This window comes from Fukomys damarensis, unplaced genomic scaffold, assembly GCF_012274545.1.
Source record: "Fukomys damarensis isolate Sample0158 unplaced genomic scaffold, DMR_v1.0_HiC HiC_scaffold_1, whole genome shotgun sequence".
NCBI lineage: Eukaryota > Metazoa > Chordata > Mammalia > Rodentia > Bathyergidae > Fukomys > Fukomys damarensis.
This window is the reverse complement of record NW_022900913.1, coordinates 68,170,583-68,186,558: the sequence shown is the minus strand read 5'-3', so window position 1 is coordinate 68,186,558 and position 15,976 is coordinate 68,170,583. Positions and strand designations below refer to the sequence as shown.

Genomic DNA, 15,976 nt, shown 5'->3' with positions numbered 1-15,976 from the left:
AACTGCTTTTTAAGAATTAATTGATCTTTTTGTTTTAAAAATAAAAAATAATTTACATCTATATATACACACATATATATATATATTTACATCCATATTTTAAAAATCTCATTCACAAAGGTTTAAAATGCCTAAGTCCATTTCCTAAAAAGTTAATTTTTGTAACAGTTCTGTGCCCAGAGAAATTAGTGTTTATGCATCATTTATCAACACAAATGTGAATAATTTTTACATGAGTGAAACTATACAGTGATTAATGTATACTACTTTTTAACATGTTAATAAAGTGCACCATAAATTATGTAAATATGCAAGGGACATCTTTTTAATACATGATCATTGACCGAGGTCACTGTTTCATACCACATCTGTATTATGAAAATATTAAGAGAACTTTTTTTGTATATTACTTTACCTACTTTGTCTTCCTGAGCTTTTTAGGTCAACACAGGTTTATCCCAATTCTTTGTAATGACTACAATACCAGTTAGCAGTTTTATTAACTAGCCTTTTGATAAATATTTTGTGTGGTTCTTTTTTCTTTTGTTACAGAAATTACAGGGACAAATACTCTAAATCTTAAATCACATTTTTCCAAAGTAGGGATAGGGAATGGTAATTTCTTGGCTTGGGAGTTACGGTGTTCTAAGTAGATGCATTTAAAATTGATACCCACCAGATCACCAAATACTGTTTCCTCTCCCCTCATTTTATACTTCTCCCTAAAAACTCCTCCTCAGAACTGAGTCCTTGTTTCTTTAGATGCCCACCATTTGGCATTATAATTTTTAAAATAACTATCATTTCAAGTTTCTTAGATAACCTTTTTTACAGGGCATTTAATAGCATTTTGAAAATGTCTCGAAAAAACAGTGGAATTTTTTTGTTGTTGTTGTTTCATCTTGGAAATAGTCTTGCTATGTAGTTCAGGCTGGTCTTAAACTCAATAGGTAGCCCTGAGGTTTGAAGTTGGCCTCAAACTTGGGACGATCCTCCTGCCTCAGCCTTCCAATTGCTATGCCACCACTCCCAGCTCATTTTTGGCCTTTTAAAAACTAGTAATGCTTAAAAGTTACAGCTTCAGAAAGCCATCTGCAACCTGATTCTTTCCTGAGTCATGAGAAATCCATCATTCTCCTCTCAAGCATTTTGATCTCAGGACTTCTTATATTCTTAGAAACTATTGGAAAACCCAGGAAGTTTCTGTTCATACTGTGCTATACCCATCTATATTTATTAAATGAGAAAACTGAGGAAAATCACACTGGCCATTTGGGCAGTGGCATTAATTACATGGCATGTAGATTCTACAGAACTCCACTGTGCACTTGCAGAGACTTAGAAGTAGCTGGCCTCTGACAGAATGAGCGGCAGGCACCCTCCCAGACAACCTGGTAGGGTCTTGGGGATTCCCTGAGATTCTTGGACTATTTTGAGAGCTGCTGTCTTATTTTCTCAAGGGAATTGTCTTATATGTGCCACCTGTGAAATGTATGTACCCCTCTTCTATATACTTGGCATATCTTTGTAGTATACTTGGTGTTGGCTTTTTCATATTGTTCTTATTTGTACCTTGGGTTACCCCAAATTACGTCAGTGGGCATATTAGATACTTCCTGATTGTTCAGCACTGTAGCAGCATAGGGAAAGTAAAAGAAGTAAAAGGTGAGGAACTTAATGCTCAGGAAGTATTGTTTTCCCTATGTACCTTTTTCTGAGACCTTTTGCTTTTCACTTTGACTGATTATTTTATGTCTTTAAATATCTCTTAAAGATGCCATGTTACATTTCCCCTAATTCTGTTTAGGTTTACTCTGGATTTTTTTCCATTTAATTCATTCAGCATGCCTAGGTTGGTTTGTTTTAATTGCTTTAGTATATATGTATGTATGTATGTACGTGTGTGTGTGTGTGTGTGTGTGTGTGTGTGTTGCTTGGATCTCCTCTCATTAAAGAAATATACCAAGGCTTTCATTCTTGGAAATAATACTTGTATCATTTGCAGATTACTTGAATGAATCCCAGCAGCATCTCTACTCTTGTTTTGGGCTTCAGGAGGATGGCAAGCACAAGCTGTCACTTGAGCCCACCCTTTTGACAAGACAGAGGGCGCAGGGGTCAGTGCTAGGCATCAAGCCTAGGGCTTTGGGCATGTTAAGCAGGTGCTGTCCTATGGAGCTATAGCCCCCAGCCACAACCCCTTTATTATGTAAAGCAAAATACTAGGTATACACATGTTGGTTGGTGATATCTTTAACACTCTTCAAAATTCATTTTTTGTCAGCTATTCCTTGAGCGAGAGCGAGCAGCTCAGTTGGCAGAAAGTAAAACAGATGAGTTGATCAAAGATGCACCCACCACTCAGCATGATAAGAGCGGAGAGTGGCAAGAGACCAGTGGGGAGATACAGTGGGTGTCAACTGAGAAGACAGACAGTGCAGAAGAGAAACACAAGAAGGAGGAGGACGATGAAGAACTTGACCTCAATAAAGGTATGTATACTTAAAGTACATTTGAGTATATTCAGGTTAAGAAGAATGGTGTGATTTTGGTTTCTTCTTCAAAACATTTTATTCATATCTTGTCAGAATCTGCCTGTTTGTCTAAAGAAAGACCTCCCTTAGTTCTGTCCAGAGAAGCTTGGTAGTTTGGTACTTGTAGTTCTTCCCAAGAACGAGCAAGGTGCCTGTGAAGTCCTGCACACTGGTGGTGGGAAAGAGACGACTAGTTATTCCCTTTCATCCTGTCTCCTCTCTTCCTTCATCTGTAAAGAGTACACAGTGGACAGTATGGTTTTTCTAGCTTTGCATTTTTTAGATTCTTCTAACAGAGACACTTGAAAATGACATAAGTCACAATGGTAAGTCCTCAGAGCATAAGTACTTGGTGGCTGGTACAACAAGAAATAACACTAAGTAGTATCTTCACTAGGCAAACACTTAATGAATATTCTGCTGTCATCAGGAATTGATACTTGTTTTACCATTCATACAGATTCTGTAGAACAGTGGTTTGGAACTGCAGGTCCTTGAGGGTATGAAATTTGGGTAATGTGTTCAGCTTCTCCTAGCTAGGAAGCAGTCCTCTTCAGTATCTGATTCTGAGCCTTTTTCTCTCCATTAGGCCCAGTCCTCCTCAGATCAAATGCCATTAGTTATGGTATTAGAAGAAATTTCTGTTCTTAAGAAATGTTTCCTTTTTCTCAGTGACATTTGTGGTTGTTTAGCAGTTTAAAAAAAAAATAGTAATAAAAACAGATACGATTTGTACAGCATAAAATTTCATTTATTTGTTTGTTTGTTTGTTTGGGGAGGGTCAGGGATCGAACTCTGGTCCTTGCACTTGCAGAACCACTAAGCTAAATCCCCAGCCCTAAAATTTCCTTTTTAAATTAAAGCAAATAATACTGAAGTTTTTAGTCAGAATTTTATAGTTACAAAATTGTATATCCCCCATCACTCTCTAATGCCAAATATTTTTTTTATCAGCCCTAAAGATGCCGCAAACCTATTGGTAGCCATCACCTCTATTTTCTCCTCCCACAACCATTATTCTGCATCCTGTCCTTTTTTTTTTTTTTTCTTGGTACCAGGGATCAAACTCAGGTCCTTGCCCTTGTAAGGCAGGTGGCGGCACCACTGAGCTAATCCCTGGTGATCCTGTCCTATTTTGAACATTTATATGAAAGAAACCATACTGTGACCTTGTTACGTGACAGGCTTGTTTCAGTCAGCTGCCTGCTGTAGTATGGGTCAGGATTGTATTCCTTCTTCCTGTAGCAGGTGGTTCCCTTGTATTATCACGCCAAGTTAGTCATCCAGCTGTCTTTCTTAATATAGTGCCCTTTTTATATGACTGGTGATACTTCATAATTCGCTATACTACGTCGTGCTTATGATTTGTCTGTCTGCTTTTAGAGCTGTCACAATGATGCTACCGTGAATAGTTGCAGACTCTTGAAAATATACAAAGGAAAGTTTTAGTGAAAACTAAACTGTTTTCAGTGTGACTGCTCCATTTTGCATTCCCAATCAGTAGTATATGAGGGTTCGAGTTTCTCCAAATCCTCAAAATTGCCTTTTTTAAAAATGATTTTAGTCATCTTACTGGAAGTGAAGTGTGGTACCTGATGGTTTGGTTTAATTTGCATTTCCTTGATGATAAATATGGAAGATCTCCATGTGCGTTATTGGCCTTTTATAAGTTTGTTCAAGTATACTGCCCACTTATTCAGTGATTGTTTGTCTCTTTACTCTGAATATTAACCTCACCACATACACAATGCCGCTCTTGTGCATCTGCATTGTCTCCTGAATCCTGACTGTGCTCTCCAACCCCTAGCCCTGCAGCATGCTGGCAAGCACATGGAGGACTGCATCGTGGCCTCCTACACAGCGCTGCTTCTCGGCTGTCTCTGCCAGGAAAGCCCAGTAAGTAAAGTCCAGAGGTGCTCTGTGCATCTTGTATCAGCTCGTACCATGACCTAATTCACTCATTTATTATTCATTCCTTTAATCTTCCCTCTTGTACGCATGCTTTATTTCAGAAAGGCTTCTGCAGAGGTATGGGGTTGTTTAACAGGTTTATTTCTTCAGTGTGGAAGAAATACAGACATCTGTATTTCCATTCTCTTACAAATTTTACTGCGTAACTTTGAAGTGCGTTGTTGATTTTTGTGCCTGTGTTAGAACTGATGTGCCTGTCAGGCTGTTTGAGATGCAGAAAACAAAGCTAGCTAGGGTGTGTGGTTTTTTTGTTTTGTTTTGTTTTTGTACTGGGGATTTAACTCAGGACCTTGCGCTTTGGAGGCAAGCGGCGGAACCACTCAGCTAAATCCCTGGCCCAGCTAGGGTGCTTTTAATAGGAAAAGCAGGATTTAATGTACCAACACAAAGTTCAGTGAAAATGAAGGTAGCCTATAAGGATAGAGACTTTCACAGATTTTTGATGGATTTTTGAAGGTGTATCCCAAGGTAGAGTCCTCTGGGCCTACAGAGGCAGCTCCTGTTTGATGAGTGTCTGTTCAGATGGCTTTGGGTGGAGGGAAGGGGGCTAACACAAACCTGCACTCACCTGGCACAGTAAGATGGCAGAGGCTGACGTTGGTCCCTCAGTGCCTCTGTGACGCACAAGTCAAAGCATTTGTCATGCCTTTAAGCTGCAGTCCTCTGTCCTCGCACCTGGTGTTCTTTGTTAGAAGCGCTCCTGGGGCCACAAGCCAATAACTGGGTACTGCACAGTTCAGTAACACCTAGCTATAGCAGGCCTCTCTGGAGAAAATTGCTTTTATCCCCCTTAGGCCCCTGCCCACCCAAGTAGGTGTTCCCTCTTGGCCAGCTTTGGATCATGTGCATTGTCCAAACCAGTCCGAGTGCTTGGGCTTATCAGGACATGCCTGGCAGGACTGAGTCAGCATAGATGAAGTGCAGGCACAGAACATGTGTGGAAAGGGAAAAGGAATGGCCAGGGTCAACATCTGCTGCAGGGCCATGCCAAGGCTACCTCCAGGTCAGGTTCAGTCTTATGGGTTCTGCCATCTGACCAAGGCTTTTCCATCTGCTTCCACAGATCAATGTCACCACTGTGCGGGAGTACCTGCCAGAAGGAGACTTTTCCATAATGACAGAAATGCTCAAAAAATTCCTAAGCTTCATGAATCTTACTGTAAGTAGCTTCTCTTTAGCTCATGTAGTTTGAAATGTAGTCAGTACATTGACAGGAGAAATAATCCTGTGGCTGTCATGATTAGAAGAAAGGGGTTCTCTTTGGTAATAGTGGCAATTCTTCAAGATAATTACAGTTAAGGTGAAGTGCTTTTAAAAGGCATAATTTACTTTGAGTATACTTGGATTTGTGGCATTCAGTTGAATGACTACTTTACAAGTTGAACATTGACCTATCTTCCTTTCCTTTCTCTCAGTGTGCTGTTGGGACGACGGGCCAGAAGTCCATCTCTAGAGTGATTGAGTATTTGGAACACTGCTAGCTGCTTTACCCTTGCTTCAGGTGCTCGGGAATGCTGGAGCTACCCTTAGACAAAGAAAAATCATGAGAGGTCCTTGAAGAGAAACCAAGAGCATTCATCGGGATTTTACGACCACCTGATCTCTTCGTCATGCATTCTGCATTTGCTCAGTGACAGTTACTACGTCAATCTGCAACTATCAAAAATGAGGGAAAAGGTTCAGGCTGCTCACAATCCATGCAGTATTGAAATACACTTCCTGGCAGAGTCTACCCCTTTCCCCATGTCCTTGCTTCACTCCAGGCAGGTTCAGGGGGTGACTTTGTGCTGCTGTTAGTGCAACTGCTGTGTGTGGAGCCACTGTTGTCGCGCTGGCCAAGGCAGGGCAGCTCAGCGATGAGGTGTCGGAGGTTCTGAGCGCATTTAGATAGCAGCTTAGTTCCTTTTTCAGGCTCATTGGCTTTTGCTTTTTTGTTGAATGATTCCGATCGTAAATAAAGCTTTTAATAATTTTGTGAATTTTTGGTTGTTGTTCCCTGAACTACTGTCTATATTTAAAATTAGATGGAATCCAAAGACACAAGGGATTAATAGTATATTTTTTTATTCTTGATTAGGTTTGGGTGTTGAACTATTTTTCTCTTTTGAGACCATGACCATATTCAATATCATACAGTAATGTGTCATAGCTGTAGATGCAAGAAAACAAATAGCAGTTTGAGGGACTATTCTGTAAGATGATGTGCCCTGTTTTAAAGGATTAGTGAAATAGACAAACCCAGGGTAGTTTACACTTAATGCTAGGGAGGCTCTTGAGACAGTGAGGTTTTGAGGGAGGATCTCTAGATATATTTTCTGATGTTCAGTACAATAAATGTAAGGAAGCTAAAACACCAATGTGAAATTCACGTTTCCAGATAACGTGTATATTCTGTAGCGACAGGATCAATTGCATAAACGCAAAGCCTTAAAATTGCTGATTTAGAGAAGATCCTTTTTTTATTCATACAACAGTTGTTTGGAAAACAGTTGTGGAACACACAGAACACTTTTTGTGAATTTAATTTCACAGCATTACAAATTTTTATTGTATTGTTCAGATCACTGGTTACACTTTCCTTTCTCGTTTAATTGGGCCTGAAGACAGGCTTTTCAGAGATCTCATTCATTAATACTTTTAATTACCTTTTAGTGGTGACATGTTTCTCCATTGACTTTGTAAAACTTGAAGCCATAAAATATTAGTTTGGTGTGTATTGGGGAAAATAGCTGAAAGTCTAATTTTTACCCACTTAGACTTTGTTATATTTCCTTATATAAAGTGACAAACTGGGGCTCTTGTATCAGTGCCAGCTGTAATGTTTTTTAATGCAGTGGCTGCCTTCTATTGTCTTCCTATTTTTGATAATGCAGATTGTTGGGAACTCTATAAAGAAGTAACTGATTCCAGGCAAACCGTTTTCTTTTTCCTTCTGCCCTCCTGAGCCCTACCCATCACCTTTGAGAACACAGTATGCCAGTGTAACATGGGAAAGACTGGGATTGTTATTTGCCCTGAATAGAAAAGCTAACTTAGCAAACTTTACAGAGCATATTGGTAAATAATGTCAGTAAGATTAAATTAGTTAGATATATTTTGTTTAATTATTTTTAAATGCATTGATATTTATTAATCATTGGATTTAGGGAAGAGAACAGATTTTTGGTAAAACTGACTTGTGGCAGATGGTAAGGAATCAGACAACATTTGGGTGAGATCAATCAGGGCGAACTACATTTTTCTGTTACACTGGTAATCATTTGCAAATTGATTTACCTCAGTGTTTAACAGTTTTTTTGTTTTGTTTTTAAATAATAAATATCAAGCACTGATAGAGATGCAGATTTGGGGGGTATGGACAGGGGTGAGGGAGACCCCCAGCTCACCGATTGCAGTGCATTTGTGTGTTTTAACCCTCAGTGAACTCTGCATTTTAGGGTACTTGAGGCTGACTTGCAAATTAAAGTTTTAAAGTAACCTTTTTTTCACTGTAAATATTTCTGTAAATACTACCAATTGGAAATTAGAACAGTAGAGTACTTTTCTGAAGTCAATCCTATTTTTATTTTATACAGTATTTCTCAGCTGTGATCTTTGGAGCAAAAGCCAACGGCAGGAAAAAATAGTTTGTACCAGTTTCATGAAGTATGTCTTTGGGTTTTTGTAAATAATTTTAACTCAAATAAAATTGCTACTTTCAATACACATGTTGTCTTTAACATAAGTCTATTGACCTGCTTTGGAGGAAGTCACCACCCCAGGTGGCTGACAGCCACTGTGTCACTCCAGTGAGTATCTCTAACCTACACACAGGTAACCAGTCCTTGTTAAACATCTTACTATATACTTTAAATATTCATCAAAATACAATGAAAACTTCTTTAAAAAACTTTCTGAGCATAAATGTTTCCTTCCTAGTTGGCAGCCTTTAAGACTCCTGCAATTAGATGTAGATTCCTCATCTCTCCACACTAATTTTGGTAGATTGGAGGGTTTCTCCCAGGAGCTCAAGTCTTTGCTCTGATGTTTGAGCATCCTGACTGAGCAGGTTCTGGGAACTCGCCCTTCCTGTCTGCTCAGCTTGGAAGTGGGCATCGGACCTAGCTCCTGGTCAGGGCCTCACCAAGTGTACAGGAGCTAGGCCATGATGCTTAGACTCAGGAGGACATGCTGATGCATCTTCAATCATCTTAGTGCTTGGCTCCTTTCGCCTTGTCAGGGAGCTCAGCTGTCCTGAAGAATGGACTGGAGCAAAATGCAGTGACTCCCTGAGGACGTGATGTGCCTCCTCCTGTCACTGGGGTCAGGGCATTTGGGTGACATTAACACAGGTCTCCATGATGACTAATAAGCCAGCAGGAACTGTAACAGACCTCAGGGACTAGTCAGATGTTCCTTTGGGCTTTTCTTACTCTGAAAGGATGGAAAGGTTTGCATGATCCACTGTTAGCAGCCTCCCTGTGCTGGATGCATTGCTGCATGACTGCATGTACAATGTCTTGGAATGAAGCTTTTAAATCAATACCGCTGGGCGCTTTGGCAAAATCTTTCCCGGCTAACTGGAGGGTATGCTCTAGGACTCAGACTGTTGCATACTGACTCCAGAAAAATAGAATGCCAAATAATAACTAGCTTTTAATTAGCTGTGAGACCCTACATGCTATCCAGGATTGTTTTATATGGACTGAGAAAATGAAATTATACTGTTAAGAGAGCCGTTACTTTTAGTGTAAAGTAGCATAATACTAGGTAGATTGTGAAAAAGATGCATATTATAATCCCTGGAGCAGCGATGGTGAACCTTTTAGAGTTTTTAGTGATAGCCTGCTGTGGCACTCGGGCCATAGGTCTGCCACCACTGCCCTAGAGTAACCAGAAAAAAATGCAGAGATACAGCTTGAGCTGCTAGAATAATCAAAATGGAACTGAAAAAATAGTTGATTAACCCAAGGAAGGCAGAAAGGAATAACAGTAACAAGTGAAGTAGGAACAAATAGCAAGAGCAGAAATAAAAGCTACTTTTCCTCCCATGAATAAACCAAAGATGTTCACTGAATTAAGGGTAAGTGCACTACACACCCCAATTGAAGGAAGAGATCGCCAAACAACAGCCAAGAAGTACTAAGTTCATATTTAAAGTGAAGGGACAGGAAACACTGCAAACGCTCACTGTATTAAGGATGGAGTGGACTTGAAGACGAGATGGTGTCAGTGTCAACTGCCTTAGCCTCATGTGCACTGTGGGACATTGCACTTGGCCAGCTGTGGGATGCACCTGAATTGTTCACCAGGAAAAACCAGCTTGTGGCTCCTAGAACAAGTGTCAGCACATTTTCTGTGATTTCAGTCTTCGAGGATATATGTATAAATCAAAAGTCCAAAACAATGTAAATCTAGAAGGCAAGACTCAAGTATTCGTACACTTCAAAGGGACCAAAGGGTCGAAGATAGCCCCAGGGGAACTAGAAAAAACTCGGTCCATGTGACATCGAGAACTCAGTATATCAGTGTTTGGGATGCATCTAAAGCAGTGCTTAGACTAGAGACTTCAAGTCATGTAATTATGAAGAAGCTAAGAAAAACACGATTAAGGAATTTAAGCAGGAATCAGTGTAATGTAGAACTTTTTCCAAAGTCAAAAGTTGGTTCTTTGAATAATCAAGAAAAACATGAATGTCAAGAATTAAAGATGGAATAGTACTATGGTACAGGTCCTACTGACATTAAGAGGATACTGATATGACTAAACCATTTTACAATTGAAATGGACAAATTCCCCGAAATTATAAGAAATACGAAGTCCTAATAGCCCTGTATATGTAAAAAATCAATTGCATTTATACTTTAAAGTCTGCCTGTAAAGTCTTGTCCCAGTACATTGTATAAAACTTGTACATTGTCTAGGGGCTGGGGATTTAGCTCAGTGGTTCCACCGCCTGCTTCACAAGCACAAGGACCCAAGTTCGATCCCCGCTCGGTACCAAAAAACCAAAAACAAAAAACAAAACTTCTACATTGTCTAAAACATTTAGGGACAAATTAGTACTAATCGTACAGAAACAGCAGAGAAGATAGGAAGATTTCCAACCAACATGAGGCTATATATAATGCATATTGCTGCTCTACCTTGAGGTATCGCAAGGCTACAAACTAATATTTTATAAATACAGATGCAAAATCAAAATACTAGAAAATCTAGCAATCTATAAAAAGTGTAATACATCACAACAACGTCTCACCAAAGGAGTACAAGGTTGGTGTAACACGCAAAAAACTAATTGGCCGGGCGTGGTGGTGCATGCCTGTCTGTAATCCCAGCACTCGGGAGGCTGAAGCAAGACGATCGCTAAGAGTTCGAGACCAGCCTCCGCTACTTTAGTGAGTTCCAGGTCAGTCTCAACTACATAGTGAGATCCTGTCTCAAAAAACCAAAACAACAACAGCAACAACAACAAATCACAAATCAGTGTAATTGAAGCCAGGGTGGTGGCATATGCTGTAATCCTGGCACTTGAGAGGCTGAGCCAGGACCATTCATGAGTTTGAGTCCAGCTTGGGCTGTACAGTGACACCCTGCATGAAAAACAAATACCAGTATGAATAACTTTTAACTAAAGACTAAAACTAATCAATACAAACTATCTTTATATATGGTCACCTTACTTTTGGCAGAGGAAGCGACATTGTTGAAATGTATTTGAAACAAATAGTTCTGAAACAAGTGGGTGCCCACATGAAATCTATTCCTGCCTCACCCCAAATCAAACTCTGGACAGATAATTGATCTAAATATAAAAGGTAATATGAAGGTTTTAGAAGAAAATGGGAAAACAACTACACAAATTGGTCTTTGGTGAGTAGAGAAGACTTTAGATGAGATAAAGAAATCAATAACCTTAAAAGAACAAAAAGGAGCCAGGTGTGGTATACACCTGTAAGTTCATGTTCGAGGCCAACCTGGACTACTGGATTACATAGCAAGTGCAAGTTCAAGACCAGCCTGAACTATATAGCAAGACCCTGTCTACAAAACAAAACAAGCAAAACAAATCTTTTGTTCCTCAAGACATCATTAATAATAGGCCAGCCTCTGAGAGAAATATTCAGAATCATATACTGACAAAGGGCTCCAGAAAATATAGACCCATAACTCAATTTTTTTTTAAATTCAACTTTAGAATAGGTAAAAATCTTGACTACCTCACAAAGAATGAATAACTAATGAAGATGAAAAAGTGCTCATAACAGTCACCATGGAGATGGGAACCTGTTACAAGATGCTAGATGCTACGACACACGATAGAATGACTAATTCAAAACTTAGCATAAACAACTGGAGCTCTCAGTGTTGGTGCAATGCAATTCCTAACACCATTTTGGCAACTCTTTGTGAAGTTAAATATCTACCTATCCTTAAACCCAGTATTTCCACTTTGTCCAGGACAAAGGAAAACATTCAACAGGAAAACTTGTGAAAATGTTAATAATCATTAATAATAGCAAACCACTGGAAACAAAGCAAATGTCTGTTAATGGGCAATGGATAAACAAATTGTGGTAAATATTAAGAATTAATTCATTGAGTAAGGTGAGAAATTCCATGTTCATGATTCTCTGTGGAAGCAGTCATTAAAAAACAGAATCAATTTATACAGTCTTCCAAAACAGGCAAAACTGTTTTAAGGATTCACAACTACTTGTTAGAGGATAATAAAAATAAATGAAAAAAATCTAAATTGTAGAAATTTAACATACATCTTGGTAACTCATGGGAAAATAAATATGTTTTGGTGCTGGGATAGAGTGGCAAATGCTCTACTACTGAGCTACAACCCCAACCCCTAGAGTAAATTAAAAAAAAAAATTAAAAACAAAATGATAACAAGGTTCAATGGTTGGCCTTAAATGCTTTACAATATTTGAAAAATAGAGCGGCTGGGATGTGGCCTATTAGTTAATGCTTGCCTAGCACGCATCAGGCCCTGGAATGAATTCTCTGAACCCTGCACTCCCAACAAAAACAAAAGAAAATCAAGAGTGAACAAAAATGCTACAGTAAAAAATCTCCATTTTTTCTGAGACAGGGTCTAGCTCGGTAGTTCATGCTGTCCTTGAACTCTCTATGTAGACTACGCTAGTGGAGTTCACAGCGATCTTCTTGCCTCAGCTTCCTAAGTGCTGGTTTACAGACATAAGCCACCATGCCTGGCTCAAAGTATCCATCTTAAGGATGGAATAAGAGCAATCAAACAAGCCATTAATAAACAGATTAAAACAGATTTTTAAATTTGTCCCCAAATTGTTTTTTCTAACTAGACTTTAGAGATAGTAACCAAGGGAGAAGTAAAGGAAAAATTACAAAATTCAGTTGAAATGTCAATATTTAAGTATAGCAACATTTGATATCAAAAAGTTATTCACTGAACGAATACATTAACTGATAAAGGAAGTCAATAAATTTCTAGAAAGATATAGCAAAAACTTCAAATCCATACAGAATTTGTTAGAAATAAAAAGTTTAGCAACAAGACTGCATAACTTCAGAAATAACAAAAGAATTTAGAGCAACTATCTTGCTAAATCACTTGAGACATTGGAAGAAATTAATTTTTGTGATGCTGAGAATCCAAACAAGGACTTTCCTGACCCCAGAAGAAATTTTTTGATTCATCTTACAAATGCCCTGATGGGCTGGGGATTTAGCTTAGTAGTACTGCACCTGGCTTGCAAGTGCAAGGTTCTGAGTTTGATTCCCAGTACCAAAACAAACAAACAAACAAACAAACAAACAAAAGCAAAAACTCAGAGCTGTGAAGGCTCTGAGTTCAATGTAACACACACATATACATGCACGCCTTTGCACACGCATACACCAAGGTGCTGAAGACCCAAGCTGTGGGGTGGGGGTGAGGAGGAGGAGTTGAAGCCAGCCTGGATAACTGAGGCCCTGTCTTTAAGAAGACGAAGAAGAAAAAAAATCGAGCCACAGTCATATACAACCAATGCATGTGAGATCGTCTAAAATTAAATGACCAACCATATCAAGGGCCGCCAAGGGTGTGAAGTGCCTGGAACTTTTCCTCTCTCTTTTGGAAAGAAAGCATGAGTGTGTTGCCCAGGCTGGCCTCTAACTCCTAGCTCATACAATCCCTTCGCAGCTTCTGAGTAGCTGACTACAAGCAAGCATGGCATACATTTGTTTTTGAATCGAATTTGATTGACCATTAACAGCAGGTGAGGGGATAATGTATACTTGTACGAAGGACTACTGGTCAGAATTCTGGGGATTTGGGTTCTTTGTGGTTTTTTATTTTTAATATACGTGCTGCTGAAGCAAGCACATGTGTTTTGTTTTATTGTTGTTGTTTGTTTTGTTTTGCTTTTTGAGACAGGGCCTCACTATGTAGCCCTGGGTGGCTTTGAACTCATGAGCCTCGTGCCTTCAGAGCCTCATGCCTTTGAACTCATGCCTCAGCCTTCAAGTGCTGAGATTCTGTGCAACCACACTCAGCTCACTTCTCCAACGTTTTATTTAAGGAAGATACAGTGATCGTCTTATTTTAAGAGAATAAGCAAAAGAGGAAGCCCTTGCCAACAGATTTTACGAGAGAAGCTTGTGCCTGATACTCACCTAACAAAGACATCCCTTAGAGGAAAGAAAAAGCATCATTCACTCTTTGGGGCCTGGGCGTGAAGTGATAACTAAGACATTAGCTGGTTGCTCCCAGCAGTGTAAAAAAAAATACAAGTCCCTCACAAGTGTGATGCGTTTCTTTAGGCACAAAACCCCTTTGGGCTTTGGGTAGGCCTGGAAGCTGTGGGACAGCTGGCTCGCTCCAGATCCCCATCTCTTCCCAGGGTCTCAAATCTCACAGCTCAGAACACCAGCTACTTCTCTGCCCCCCAAGCCTAAGCCTTCCCCTGACCTTCCAGGCTGCCACATGCAGCCACCTGGTCTCCTTCCTTCCCTCTTCAGTGTCCATGGGGTCCTGGCTGTCCTGGCCCTGCATCGAGCCCTGAGTTCCTCCGTGTACCCAGCCTGTATTTAGCCTGTGAAAATGAAGCAACAGGGTAAGGGACCTCCCCAATACAGTGACGCCATCATTACTGTACACAGAACCAATCAGAAAAGTGCTCTTTTGGACCAATCAGAAATGTCCTATTTTCCAGCCTTCATGCGAATCTGGTACTATTCACAGGACCAATCAAAAGATGATGCTCTTTTCAATCTTTCATTTGCAGGTGGACACAACCAATCAAAAGATGCAGTGCCTGATCATTTACATTGGTCAGGAAGCCAAACTGGGACAGTTGTGACACCAAGTGTGATAGTATGCCTGTCTCAATGCCTTCTTTGGTGAGACCCTCTTCTAAAAGATCAAACAAACCACGGCAAAAATCCTGGGGTATGAGATCCCTTAGGTTTTGTGTGGAGAGGGTCTCGCCATTTAAACTATTGAGGTTGGAGGACAGGAGCACTTCAAGGGTCTGTCAGGTGCCAGGTGTTTTCAAGACTCTTCCTTTTTTTTTTTTTTGTTTTGCTTTTTTTGAGACAGGGTCTCACTATGTAGTTGAGACTGACCAGGAACTCACCATGTAGCCCAGGCTGGTTTCGAACTCACAGAGGTCCTGCTGCTTCAACCTCCCGAGTGCTGGGATTACAGGCATGTGCCACCACGCCCGGCTTAAGACTCTTCTTTTTTATTGTTTGTTTTGTGTTTTGAGACAGGGTCTCCCTATGTAGTTTAGGCTGGCCTCGAATTTATGTTGATCCTCCTGCCTTAGCTTCTTCAGTGTTGGTGTTACAGGTATGCACCACCAAGTCCTCTGATGTGACACCTACAACTTTTAGGAAGGATGGGGTGTCTGTGTTTCACACAGAAATAAATGTGTCACCTGCAGGTAGCTGCTGGCAGGAACTCATAGGGTCCAGCAGGAAGAAAGATTTGCTACTCTTTCACTTGTTTCTTGGCTTCAGATGAGGTCCTCTGGAGAAAACAACCGAGTCAATTTATTGCTGTTTCAATTTTTATTAGTACCCATCAGCGGTACCTAGCGATTGCACTCATCATGAGGAAAAGAACCAGTTGAAAGCAGCCAAAGTTGTCTGGCTCCTCTTGTAGGTGACCCAGAGCAAACTCTGCTCATTAGATTCTTGTTTTAGCCCTAAATCCTGCACCTGGACGTGTCCTGTTCTCATCTTTGAATGTGGCCTTGGAAGGAGCTCCAGAAATGTGTTTGCCTCCGGTGTGAATATGCCTGAGCCTTCTGTGGCTTCCACTGGGGAGCGCAGACTGGACATGCTGGATGTGTGCCTCCTGCTGCAGCTAATAACCCTCTTGTTGCTCTGCCAGCTCCTGGGGGCACTGACCTGCTCTGTCCTCACCAAGGGGCCAGCCCTCCGTGATTGGTCACAAAGTCACACTTGGGCAGAATCAGGATTCACACTCAGATCTGCCTGCTGCCCAGTG

The 15,976-nt window shown here is 40.3% G+C and overlaps 1 protein-coding gene across 3 annotated transcripts in view; it reads left to right on the top strand.

The window, feature by feature from the left end:
• Window positions 1–8,210, top strand: part of Wapl (WAPL cohesin release factor) — an 83,738-nt gene extending 75,528 nt beyond the window's left edge. For all 3 annotated transcript variants that reach the window (XM_010622586.3, XM_010622584.3, XM_010622585.3), the window contains exons 16-19: window positions 2,285–2,492; window positions 4,342–4,430; window positions 5,569–5,664; window positions 5,921–8,210. In XM_010622586.3, coding sequence (XP_010620888.1) covers window positions 2,285–2,492; window positions 4,342–4,430; window positions 5,569–5,664; window positions 5,921–5,986 — 459 coding nt within the window. In that variant the 3' untranslated portion in view covers window positions 5,987–8,210. The remainder of the gene's footprint in view (window positions 1–2,284; window positions 2,493–4,341; window positions 4,431–5,568; window positions 5,665–5,920) is intronic.
• Window positions 8,211–15,976: the final 7,766 nt, after the last annotated feature.